This window comes from Lissotriton vulgaris, chromosome 9 (genome assembly GCF_964263255.1).
Source record: "Lissotriton vulgaris chromosome 9, aLisVul1.2, whole genome shotgun sequence".
NCBI classification, from domain to species: domain Eukaryota; kingdom Metazoa; phylum Chordata; class Amphibia; order Caudata; family Salamandridae; genus Lissotriton; species Lissotriton vulgaris.
The window spans coordinates 904,750,818-904,764,061 of record NC_141697.1 but is presented as its reverse complement, the minus strand read 5'-3'; the positions used below and the strand labels follow the sequence as shown (position 1 = coordinate 904,764,061).

Here is a 13,244-nt window from a genome sequence, read left to right as displayed (position 1 = left end):
ACTTTGAAGTGGTTGGGTTCTTGCAGCAAGACTTTGGACACACACTTCCCTGTCACGCACAGAATGCATACTTCAGGCCACACTCAAAATACATATCCCCTGCACTGTTACACTCTATATTCACTGTACATCGTTACACTTTCAATGACTATCCCTGCCCCATGTACTTTTCCCTGGAATTTATGGGCTGCACGTTGGACTTTGAGCAGATAGTCTCCCCACACCCTCCCCAACTTTGTACTGGTAGTTACGAGCGGCACACTGTGAAGGGATTTTGCAGCACTTAGAATTTTACATTAGAAGTTACAGGTGGCACTTTGAAAAAATGTCCTCGCCCCACAGCACTTTATACTTGTAGCTACGGGTGGCACTTTGAACGGCTATCCCACGCCACAGAACTGGTAATTATGAGCTGCACTTTGAATGTATATTAGAAATGTGACTTGCCTTGGAGGTGGAAGCCTCGGCTCACTCAAACCAGTGAGGTACCGAAGTGCACCAACTTATTACTTCAAGCGTATGAAGTGAACTGTCAAGTGAACCACAGAGTGATAAGTCCAAGACCTGCCCAGAGCAATCATGCCTCAGGCACCATGCACGGGGCACCTGACCATGTGCAAGTTGCCCAGCCTAGGCCTGGACAGGAGAAGGCAGGAAGAATGAGGGCAGGGGCCGGTGCAGGGCCGCTTTAACTTAACCCCAGACTTCATGTGGAGCAGAGCGAGAGTCGGAGTTACCACGCCGATGACAGTCACGTCACATCACCCACAAGTCCATGACTCACCAAAAAAAGCTGCGTTGGTAATGGCTTATTATGTCTGTTACTTACGGTTACTGATGGTGGTAGACGGCCTTGTACTGGCCTGCCTGCCTGCCTGCCTTATAATATCACAAAGGAGCTAAGAGGGAAAACAAGGTACCATTGGGATCGCCCTCCACTCAGTCAAATTCAATACAACAAGATCCCTGTACCCTGGACGTTGATTAGCACACGTCTAATAGACATGAGTATAAAGTTGTCTGGAAGATATACTGTCCAAATCCAGACACACCCCCTCTCTGTTTACGGTATGGTATGTATTCTCCAATGCCTGACTGTCCACAACAAACCACTGTTTGTTACTTAAAACAGGAGATTCCGGGCAAGGTTCAACTCGACAAATCCAACGATGTCTGCCCCACTGAGACAGTCCATCCACCCACACTAAAAAAATAATAAATAAGTGAAAAAAATGTGTGGCGGAGAGGAAGGCACCTCACGGGCGAACAACCCTCGGGGAACTTGGCAGATGTTACCAATTCTATGCCCCTTTCTCATCATCGGTTGCCATTCCTTTTCCAAGAAGAAGACAGTGTCAAAAGCAAAAGGTGCGTACAGAAAAGTGCTGAACAAGAAGCTAGACAAATAGCTCCCTGGTGTGACGAACAAAAAAGAGTGAGATAAAATCAGCAGACACACCAATTGTACAACTTTATTACTAACTCTGGCGTGTACTGGTGAAATAAAAAGGCTGGTAGCTTACTGTCGCATACCACTACCTGTAACCGACATGTTTCACTGCCCAGTAAATTTTATGGCAGATTCATCAGGGTTCACCCCTCGGTCACCGCACCAGTGTTGGACATCTTTATAGGAAACCTAAACCAGCCATGTCCTCTTATACCAGCTGGTCAGGAGCATATCTGCCCTACTGTAGCATCAATCGTACGAACATGGAGCCAGGGCGTTGTGTCATCCCAGGAACCAGCCTGCCTGCCTTTATTCGATAGGCAGCCTATGCCAGCTAGTGCTGCCTGCACAATGATGTTGTCGGGCCGGGCTAACCACTTCAACCACTGATGATTCATGGCGGGGTGCATGCAAACGTGCCAGAATAAGGCATTTTGAAAAAATCGCGCACGCTGCCTGCCGCACAGCCCTACCCCTGCAAAATGCACATCATGACCATCCATATTGGACGGACGGTCTAGACCAGTAGGTGATGCACTGAGTCAGTGAGGTAATTTAATTTTATATACTATCTAGTTTACGGCTACGTGTACGCCACATTCACATTGCCATATGATGGGCAGAGTTGCAGATGCGTGGTGTTATGCAGCAGACCCGGCTCTGATAAATAAGTGCCGGTGCTAAGCACCCGAAAGCACAGGCACAATTTAAGCAGTGGGTCGCTGGGAAACCCTACTTTAGGTCTACTGGACTTCTGTCTCTGGGTTTCATTGAGATACAGTGGCTGCCTCAAACCGGATTTTTGTGTTAGATATGCAGGAACACATGAATTGCTATAGTGCTCTCCCCACATACACCCCCAGCCCTCAGAGCCCAAGTTGACTGTGGCTAAATACTTGCACCATCTTGAAAATGCTAAAATTGGGTAGGGTTGTTACCGGGAACTTTTACCCCCTTGGTTAAGGCATGTCCAGGAGTCATTCCATCCCCTAAAATGGGCCAGACATAAATGGGACATCTCCAGGCACCCACTTGAGAACACTCTCTGGACCTGCGTAGAGGACTGGATCTGCTGTCTGTGACTTGAGAGGAGCCCTGAAGGACCTGATTTACTACCTCTTGTACCCAGGGCAAAGAAGTGTTGGCCACCAGTTCAAGCTACAGTTATACAACAAGATACAAGAGGCCTTTGTGACAACTACTCAGCTGGAAAATGGCAACGGGACTTGGATCGGATCTTGCTGTTGGCCTCTGCCTGACACCCAATGATCTCTAATAGCTTCCCATAAGTGCCCAGGGCCTTTAGAGGTGTACTCCTGGGGTGGATTTGGACTTAAAGAACTAAGGTCAGAAGGTAAAACTTTGACCAACACAAACCTGGTTGGGGTTGCCGACCAGTGCTCCATCATGGGCAGTGTCAAACTGTACCTAGTTCGTAGTCTCCCATCACCATTGACTATCATTGGCAATTTGTGCTTCTTGGTGCTACTCTTACTTAAAACTGTGAAAATCCATATCACTGGTTCTCCTTATTGGTTTTTTGTCATTTTGGTGTAATTTTGTTTATTGGCTCTTACCATATTTTTCTATTTCGGTTTTATATTGTTTTGCATTTTAAATGTATTACTGTTTTAGTCCAGTATAAATAATTTACACATCACCGCAAGCTAAGCCTGTCTGCTCTGTGGCATAGCTACTGGGGGTTGAGCTCAGGATAATTTAGTAACTTTGATAATTCAGGTTGACTAAGGTAGTGATTGTTCCTTGAGGTGGGTAGTCACTCACCCCAAATGATAATCCAATATCTTACACAATCTTACCCTACAACCTGATTTCTGTTAATTAACTAGTGATAAATCCCAAAACTACATTTCCAACATATGCTCCGACTTTCACACAACCTTATCTAAAAACTGCATTCTGAATCCTTTGTTAGCAAATGGTACAAGGAACAGACAGCCCAGTGATTCTGATATGTTCAGCATAACTTGAAGTGACATTCTCTTACCATGTAGAACTCAAATGTACCTGTTTTATACGAAAAGGCTCTAACAGATCAAATCCAGATGTCCTCTCCTCCATCTCCAGAAGGTTTTATTACACCTGAATACTCCGTCCCTGTGGTCCCAATTCTAATAAATGGCATCAAAGTATGTATCCACAACTCCTCACTGTTAAGAAATGGACAGAAAGTAAAGTTAGAAGTTAAATGCTCAGTAAACAGGATCACAGAATCATGTGTTCTGTACTGGTTGGGTCAGTGGACTTTATGCAGAGAATTTCTAGGTGTAATATGTAGCTCTCTATTAAACAGTGTCTGTCAGAATATCAGCAGTTCATTGGGCTTCCAAATGTTCTTTCTGACATAGTGTCTATAGACAATAAAGTGAATACTAAAAAGGAAGTGCAAACAGCCAAAAATGCTGTTAAGTCAAAAGCTGTCGATCAAACAGTAAACTGTGGAATGTTCTCCCTGAAAACACCAAACTGTCCCTTCCACCGACAGACCGTCGGTGGGGGTCACCCCGACATACAGGGCATCAGTCCGACCACCGCATTACAATGCAGGCGGTCAAGCGATAATGTCAGGGGAAAGACTGCCGCCTCAGAAAGGATCCAAGATCCTGTCGGGCGGTGGTTGGACTCCTATTCCTACAGCGCCATAGGGATTAGAATGTCCCTTTCCAACTGCCTTTTCATGGCAGTCCCACTGCCATGAAAAGGCACACGGAAACTGACTTTGGGTACCCCCAAGAAGGACCCCCCCCATGGGCCACTGAAAAGTGGCACATGTAGTACCCCCCCCCCCACATCCATGCACAGTGTGCCAGCACCACATGGTGCCTGACACATGGTGTATGGATGTTTATAAAGTGACTTTTTCTACTAAGGCATGTGCTATGGCCCTTTTCCTGGACAGCTGCACCAGCCGCAGTAAAAAAAGGCACTTTCTGCCCGACAGCACGGCAGTCCTAACCTAATTTGGTGGATCGGACTGCCGATTTTTTGCTGAAAGAAGCGATGTCGGTTGGGGGCCCAGCCGACCACCTTCGAAATAAGGGCCAATATTATTTCTGTGCACTGCTGCTATGCTTATCTCTCACTTAACTATAATGTTGTTCTGCTTGATTTGGTGTGATATGTATATCCAAGTTACTTGAACAGTGCTTGGATACTAATTGATAGACACTAAATAACAGAACAATTGTGACTCTGGTCTCCAACTACACTTACTCCCACTACCATTCACATTTATGATTCAGTTAATATTGAATGCCCAGTTACGATTCCATGCCCTAGTATGATTCCAATTTTCCCCTCATGGGCTATCATCTTCTATAATGTGAAATTCCCCAAAAAATACTATGAAAAGGAACCTGTTCCTGATGGCTCAAATACTCAAAAATTAATTTATTGGAAATAAATTCACCCGTTAACCGCGGTGGTAATTCTGCCGCGGTGCGAGCGTTTCAGTGCGCGGGTGGGGCCGCGTCGGCCAGTGGCCGGCGGCAGCACTGGGGAGGTAGTGTTGCTGTCGGCCAATGGCCGACGGCAGCAATTAAAGGGTTAATGGAAATATAGTCTGAGCAAAACAAATAGACCAAAACACAATAAATGAAATAGCTGTACATTATTTACTAGGAAAAACGTATTCAAAGAGAAAAATGTGTAACACAAACGGAGTCCTGTTTAAGGAACACTGTTTTAACATTAAAGCAGCTAACAAGAGGTAAGGAGAAAAAGATGGCAAAAGGCGAAGGAGTTAATAAGAGGAATCAGGGTACAAAAGGGTGCCCTGCACATTTTAACTGAATAAACGACAAGGATTGGGTGAAGTGGGAGGTAGAAGAGAAGGGAGGGAAAAGGAAATTGGGAGTGAAAAAGCAATGTAAAAAGGAAATGTGAGTAAATCCCCAATACAGAAATGTAGCGACAGAAACGTACAAAGAGGAGAAAGAGGATGAAGAGAAAACATATTTATCACAATATTTTAGAATAACCAACAGAGAGAAGCCATTTTATAACGCACTGGCAGCCACACTTTTAGCAAGCATTGGCAAAGCAAATAGGTCTCTGCAATTCGAGAGCTATAGGAGTTTGCAATGTTAATGCATTAGTGTTTAGTGCTGGGGATGGTTTTATTGACATAGGGATTCTCGGCAGAAGAATATTTCCGTAGCTGGTGTTGGCCGTTATGTCACCACTGAGAGCTGGGGGAGCTTGGTTTTGTGCATTAAAATTGAGGTCCCGTACCTCCTTCCTCAACTGGGTGAGTTATTAACAAATTGGCCATTCGCAGGTAGTTCCTCAGCAGCCATGGCCCATATTTTAAGTTCTGCAATTAAGTTATTACTTTGTCAAATGGAATGCCCCGGCTGCTAACTGATAAGACACATCCCTGTACGCAAACAGAATAATTTGTATGAATGAGAAAAACCAAGTTTGTGAAGCAGCCGTCTTTTTTTTGTATGAGTGTGAGTGGGGGAAGAGTTGAAGCAACATCGGGGTAAGGAGACGCAACAAGACGAGAAAGAAGGAGCAGGGGTACTGAACCATACGGGCGAGAGAGGTACACGGAGAGCAAGGGGGGGGGTGGGGGGGGTGGAAACGTTCATTGGAGACAGCTGGAAATTGGGCCATCGCTCTGTATTCTGAATTGAGTCCAATTAATAAAACAATAGATAATAGTTATTTTTGCTGTTTACATTATTGCGCTGTTCCAGTTACACGTCAGTCAAAGAGATTGGCTGAAGCATGCCTAAGGGTATGCAAGGACATCCCTCGGCGTAATACAACCATCACAGCAACATGATTTGAATTTGGCAGCAATCATTAAATAGCGTCTGTGTGTTTCTGCAGCACCTACAGATCACACAACAGACGAGATGAAGCCACTCAACTGTGTTCATCAATAGTAGAGGGAGAGGATGTGGCATAACGACCAGAGCTGCCTACTTTGTAACTAGCAAATCAGACTCTAGTTGAGGTTTCTGCTCAACATCCTGGGATTCTAGACTCCCTCATGCCTAACAAAAACAAGAATACTGCTTGAGTAAAGCATGCGCACCATCCTCTGTAGAAATTATTACACTACAGATGGCAGTCGCAATGAGAAGGCTGCTTGTGTTAAGTGCTGAAAACAAAGTAAAAATGCGCACCAGAGCACGCTGCTGAAAACACAAGTGCTCGTGTTTAAGTGGTGAAAAAAAAAACAAGCACTTGTGGTGAACACAAAAAATGTGCGCCGTAGCGCAGTGCTGCTCAAAACACAAGTAATTGTTTTAAGTGATCAAAACAAAACAAGCACTTGTATTAAGTGCTGAAAACAAACAAAAGGTTATGCATCAGAGCACGGTGCGGCTCAAAACACAAACGCTTGTTTTAAGTGTTGAAAACAAACCAAAAATTTAGTCCCTAAACACGATTCTAAAATGGGTGGAGTGGATGAATGGTAGTAATTGGTCCCTGCTCTCGGGAGAGGGGTAAAGACAAGAAAAGGCATGAAGCATGAAGCATGCATGCATGCCATTAAAAAAGAGGAGAAAAATTAGGAGAGTGACTACGGAGCCAGCAAATAAGAAAGGGAAGGGCGGGCCCAAGCCCCTATATTATATACAACATGTCTCTCTTCAAGACAACGTATGCGCTCCGTTTGAAGCCGAGACCTAAAAAGCACGTACAAGGAAATATTAAGAAAAGACATTTTATAAATTGGTTGCTATCAAACTGTGATAATCATTCATATTGAACAGTTCCATTAAAATTATTTGCAGAAATGGTTTATCAGAATCAGTATTCTATAAATGTACTTTTCTTCAACATCATAAAAAACCTGTATTCTTTGCGCAACTAATATAAAGCACCACAAATGTATTTAGTGGGAATGAGATCATCCAATGTGTGTCAATCATTTGTCAATCCTCACTACAATGCAAACCAAGGAAGGGGGAAATCTGTAAATTCATGATTTTCACTATCTGATCTAACCTCCTTGAGGATTCATAGTGCACATATGGCTTTCAAAACTATACAGTGTATGACTATTGACGCTTGTTTTTTATTTTCCTGTTATGCATATAGACCTTTTGATCATTACACACATCCTCACACAGGACCTCTGTCTTCTTTCTAATTTCTCTTCCATTTCTTGACACTTTCTCTCCTCAGCAAACACCTACTTCTTCAGTGTGCCTAACTCCATACAACTATCCACCCTCATGGACTAGTAAAGGCTAGTCAAAGGGAGATCTGACACCTTGTCTCATCCTAAATTATCTTAAACAGATAATGTTCACTGCAATGGGTAGATATGAAAAGTGGAACTTACACAATCTACTCAGCAGTTTTATGGTTTCCACAATACCACCTGAGCCAACAACAGAAACATTTGCTTTAATTAATCATTTTCTCTTTACCACCGTTTCCCTTCTCCTCACACTTGATGGGTTATGATATAAGTGGCTTTGGCAAAATGAACGCCGTTACCATGGATGTATACCAGCACAGTACTGTCACCTCATATGTATGTAAATACAATATTTGTCTTTCATGTACATCACTGTGAGCGCTCCTAAGAACAACCCTCACATCAAACACTTCACATATCACTCTCTTCAATAATCCAGATTCTCAAACACATAAGCAGACTCCAGCCTGCGAACAATTCACACAAGCTAACAAAAAGCATTTGGAGACCAGACTAGTGGTTGAAGCATGCTACACAAATGACAATAACAAATATTAAGCGCAACCCGGGGAGGTCAGCAGCTGGCTGGTCTTGAAAGCGCACAGTATCCATGTTCAGCAAATCACATTTATGTGCTGAGAGTTACAGCAGTGTGCTGTCAAAGTCTGTCTGAGCTCGGCCACAGAAGTCTAGGGATCTACCCAACAACATGAAGAGACCACATAAGGTCTTTTGACAGATGGCAAGAAAGGTTTACAATGACCCACAGCACCATCCAGCCTTGACAATGTCAACCATATCTTGTGGTTCTTTTGAAACTACGCCTAGAACAAATGCACTTACCAAGACAGGGTACACATAAACATGAACCAGGCAACCCTGGTATGAAATGGCAGGATACAGATATATATGAAAACAAATACATTACAAACCAAAATACCTAGGATGTACTCAAAACATTAAATAACAAAGGGGTTCAATTTACTCTGGATTGCTCTTTTAATGCGAAAGGTCTCATCTGCTCAGATCGAGGCACTCAATCATATGGAATGGAATTGGATTTATAGAATGGAATTGGATTTATAGAGCGCATGGCTGCCCTTGAGCGTCCCAGCGCTAAAAACAGATTAATAACAGAGCGGATGAGGAAGAAAGTTTAGGGAATTTTGGGAAAAAGGAAAGTTTTAAGTAGTTTTCTGAACTTAATGTATGAAGGTTCCGTTCGTAGGACCCTGGGCAGGGCATTCCACTTTTTCGCTGCATTCAGAGAAAAGCGACGACCTCCCGTGCGGGCCTTCCTTACTCTGGGAGTGACGGCCAGGTTTTCTCCATCGGATCGAAGGGCACGAGTGGCTTTGTAAGGGCAGATCAATCCCCTGAGGGCTGGAGGGCCATTACCTTGGAGGGATTTGTATGCAATACATAGTGCCTTGAAGGAAATTCGCTCCTGGATAGGGAGCCAATGCAAGGCTCTAAGCAGGGGTTTAGCTGGCTGTCTTAGGAATTAATATTTTATTATACATGATTAATTTATATGAACATTATATTACTAGAATTCCTTATAAAAAATACAAAGTACACCACGCACAATAAATTTTAGATATCTGAAGTACAGCTATTGCAGTTCCTATTGTGATAGTCTTAGAATAAATTAATGCACAATTGTTAAAAAAGAATGTGCGCAAAACTGACCCGTTGACGTTCTATCTTTAGTTGATACAACTTTATAAACTAAGTGATCTTCCAACGTTAAAAATTTAAGGTGTAAGGAAACAAGCTTTTTGGAAGGTTGCTCACACTTTTTGACTAGTGGATGCTGGATCAGAGACACCGTTTCAAAGAGTTGCTGAACTTTTTTAATGTTTTTCTTAAAGCTCTGACAACAAGTTTCAAAAGTTTGACAAAGTATCAAAAGGTTGTTTAAAAGTTTGGGAAATCACTTCAAGCAAGGGAAACATAGAGCTTAACCTGGCCAGTTTGTCCACCCTCAAAAGGAGCAAGCTGGGGAAGTTGTGGTGGGACAGAAGAATCAATGTGGCAAACATGGTCAATAAGGAAGACATGGTGAAGGCCCTCAAAGCTTGGGAAGAGGCCCACACAACTCCACATCAGTTGGAGGAGATACCCCAAGGTAGTGCCCTCCACCCCTTCCAGTCCATAGGTGCCCTCCAGAGCAAGAAGTGTAAGGAGCCTCAGCACCAGCAGGGATTCCCTTCAAGAGGAAGTGGTAGCGCTGGAGCTATAAGAGAGACCCAAGCCCTGGCAGAAAGGGAGCTGGTCCTTGCGAAAAGTAGAGCCAGGCTGGGAATGAGGCCCAGATAAGATGGTGGCAGCAACAAGGAGACTGAGGTATCTGACAAGGATTCCCAAAAGGTCAGATTGCTCAAGGTGATTGTCCCTAGATATTGCCCGGGGGATGACACTGACAAGTGGCTGGACTCATAGGAGAGCGCTTTCAGGATGAAGAAGGTGTTCACAAATCACTGGAGGACAATACTCTGGGAGTTAGTGACAGTAGTTGGTAAGGATAGACTGCTTACACTTAAGGATGAGGTAGCAGATTCCTATCCACACATAAAGGCAGTACTTGTTGAGTTCTTTGGACTTATGCCTGAGGAGTATAGGCAGAAGCTTAGGACATCACACAAGGCGGCAACACAGATCTAGTGGATGTTGTAGATGCATCAGTAAAGGCACTGGATGGTTGAGTAAAAAATAACAGGGTGGACACTTATGAAGAGCTCTACAATTTGTTGGTTACGGAGCACATTTTGTCTAATTGTCTAATTGTCCATCAGAGAAGTTACACAAACACCTAGTGGACGCAAAGCTAACCTTTTGGGCAAGATAGCAGATGAGTGGGTTCAGACAAAAGTACCCAAGAAAACCCGATGGGGGGGGGGGGCTAATCCCAAGAAGGGGGTTAGGATCCCAGAGAGGAAAGAGGGAGGTAGTAAACATACTAAAGAGGTTCCCTCAGAACCCCAGAATTCTATGATGAGGGTCAAGACCCAGCCCACCTCTAGCAAGCAGAGTAGCGGGGACCAAGGGTTGAAGAAACTCTTACTCGAGAGGTTGTGTTTTGACTGTCAGCAGCCAAGACACCACAGAGGGTATGCAGCCTGCCCCAAGAGAAAGGTTACCACTGGGATGGCTAATGTAGCCTTTGAGGAGGACACCTCAGAAGAGGAGGTCATAGTAGCTTTTAACTGGGAGAAGGGTACAGATGGTAAGCTGGTGATCCCGGAAGGTGGTAGTAGGCCATTCCACCAGGTCAAGGTAAATGGGATCGCAACCACTGCCCTAATGAACATATGTACCAGCCACACCATAGTGTTGAACTGGTAAGTGTCTCCGGACCAATAGCTGCTAGTAGATGTATAAAACGTAAAGGCAGGCCCAGGGCAAGGCACTGTCCTCCTGTAGCCTTGGTTGCCCTAGAAGTAGGGGTTACTCTTAGCTGACATAGGGTGGTAGTCAGTCCTGACCTCCCCCTGGACTGCCTCCTAGGCAATTACCTATTAGAGATCTATTTGGAACCAGAAGGAATGGCTGCCCAGGACTCTGGGGGTTCCTTCCCCAAGGTTAGGAGTTGTAGGCCCCAGAGGAGAGGTAAAGGTAGGAAGGGATGATCATACTTAGATGAAGCCGCGGGGAGTCATGGGCAACCTACCCAAGTAGGGGAGGGTCCCCAGACTGGCGCTGGCAGTGTCTCTCCTGGCCCTAAATAAGTACTGGAGTATTTTTTTTTATCCAAACGAGGAAACCGGAGCCGTGAGGGGAGCAGGGAGGCCGATTTAAGAGGAAAAGGTAAATTGAACGAGTGACCGCAACCCAAAATACAGCACTGGTAGAATTAAAAGGAACCCAGTCACGCTGCTTTGAGGGCTCCATATCCCTGTTTTAAGGACATCCGCTGACTTGTGGCTGTGAATGACTCGCACCTGACGCACAGACACAACTGGAGAATAGTGATACTCTTAAAACAATACAGTGGTCCCCCTTCGGTCTCTTCCTCTCCACAGAGCATCCGAAATTGAAAGTAAGGAAACTGTGGCATAAGTGTAAGAACAGAGCCTTTATCCATTGAAGCCTTACGAACACACAAAAAAACTCCAATTTAAAAGAGAGGCTGAACAAACTACCTAAGAACCTTGTCCTGATGAAGGTGCTAATGTAATAAACCGAAACGCTGCGTCGACAACTTTGAAATTTGTAATCTTAAACGTTCTTTATGTGTATTGGCACTTTTTATAATTTTTTTTAAAACTGTTAATGTATGGCACTGCATTGCTGTTATCAAACATTTAATTATATTATATGTAATAAATTGTTCAATTTTTTAATACTGTTTTCTTGAACTTGTTGTTTTTTTCTATGTTTAAAATTATATATTCTCTTGATAATGTGGTTGTCATCGATTTTGGTTTCTTGAGTTACGAGGGGTGTATACAAGAGGTCTGTTCATAGACTGAACATCGGGACTTTCTTAGTTGTTTAACATACTTAGATGAAGCCGCGGGGAGTCATGGGCAACCTACCCAAGTAGGGGAGGGTCCCCAGACTGGCGCTGGCAGTGTCTCTCCTGGCCCTAAATAAATACTGGAGTATTAGGCATCTGCTCATATTCAGTGTATCCACCCTGAACTAACAGGAGGAGTGGAAGAAGGGTACCTGGCACCAAAGGTGGTAGCCCTCCCCCCCCCCCGAAAAGAAAGGCCCCAAGAATCCACAATTGCCACTCAAAAAAAACATCCATCCGTCAGGGAAGCGCTCAGAGTGTGGTTCTTGGCACTGACAACTGTAAATAGCCTCTGTTGGGTGCTTGCCTTTGTGGCAGCCCAAGTCTTGGCATGTGGATCAGACCCTCTGCTAGGAGGCAAAGTAGGCGCCTGCCCTGTTGGTCATGGTGGGGTTACTCCTGTTTTGGGTAACCTCTGTAGGTAACCTAGATACTGCCCTGGCTAAGGTTAGGCTAGGTGAAGGTGGCACCTCGCAGTCTCAAGTGAAAGGGTAGACAAAAAGTTGGCAGCGACACAGTCCTCGCTAAGGTCCAATTTAGGATGAGGCCTGTCATAGTTGAGGTAGGTAAGCTCCGAAGAGGGAATGACCCAAGCAGAAGAATGTGAGGCTAAATAGGCCCCGTAATGGTTAACCAGTTTCTGACAGCCTTCCACCCTGAATAATCATTGCGAACTACCAAAAGTCTGGTTAAGTTCTCCTGGATGTATTAGCTGGGACGGGGAGGTTGCATAAGGAAAGAGACATTTTGCAGGTTTGCCCTCACTTTTTGCCCCCGTTTTGACTACTTGGTACTGGTGTAATGACTCTGAAATGCCCTGAGCCTTGCTAATCAGGACTCAGTGCATGTGCCCTGAGCCTTAAAATGGTGTATGTTTAACTGGCTTGTACCCAATTGGCATAGCCTAACTTACTTGTAAGTCCCTCGTTTATGGTACCAGGGGTACCCTGGGCCTGTAAGTTAGAGTGTCCCCTCAGGGACTGCAACACTTGTTGTGCCCCCCTGAGTGGGACATGGTAAAACATGGATCCTATTCTGCCACCACCGACTGGAAGAGTAGTTTTAAACTGCTAACCCAACGTTGT

General features: G+C 44.5%; 1 protein-coding gene across 3 annotated transcripts in view; it reads right to left on the bottom strand.

Moving 5' to 3' along the window:
* Window positions 1-13,244, bottom strand: part of ALKBH6 (alkB homolog 6, nucleotide demethylase) — a 91,216-nt gene that overhangs the window by 62,913 nt on the left and 15,059 nt on the right. For all 3 annotated transcript variants that reach the window (XM_086938687.1, XM_086938689.1, XM_086938688.1), the window contains exon 2: window positions 3,479-3,621. In XM_086938687.1, coding sequence (XP_086794813.1) covers window positions 3,479-3,532 — 54 coding nt within the window. In that variant the 5' untranslated portion in view covers window positions 3,533-3,621. The remainder of the gene's footprint in view (window positions 1-3,478; window positions 3,622-13,244) is intronic.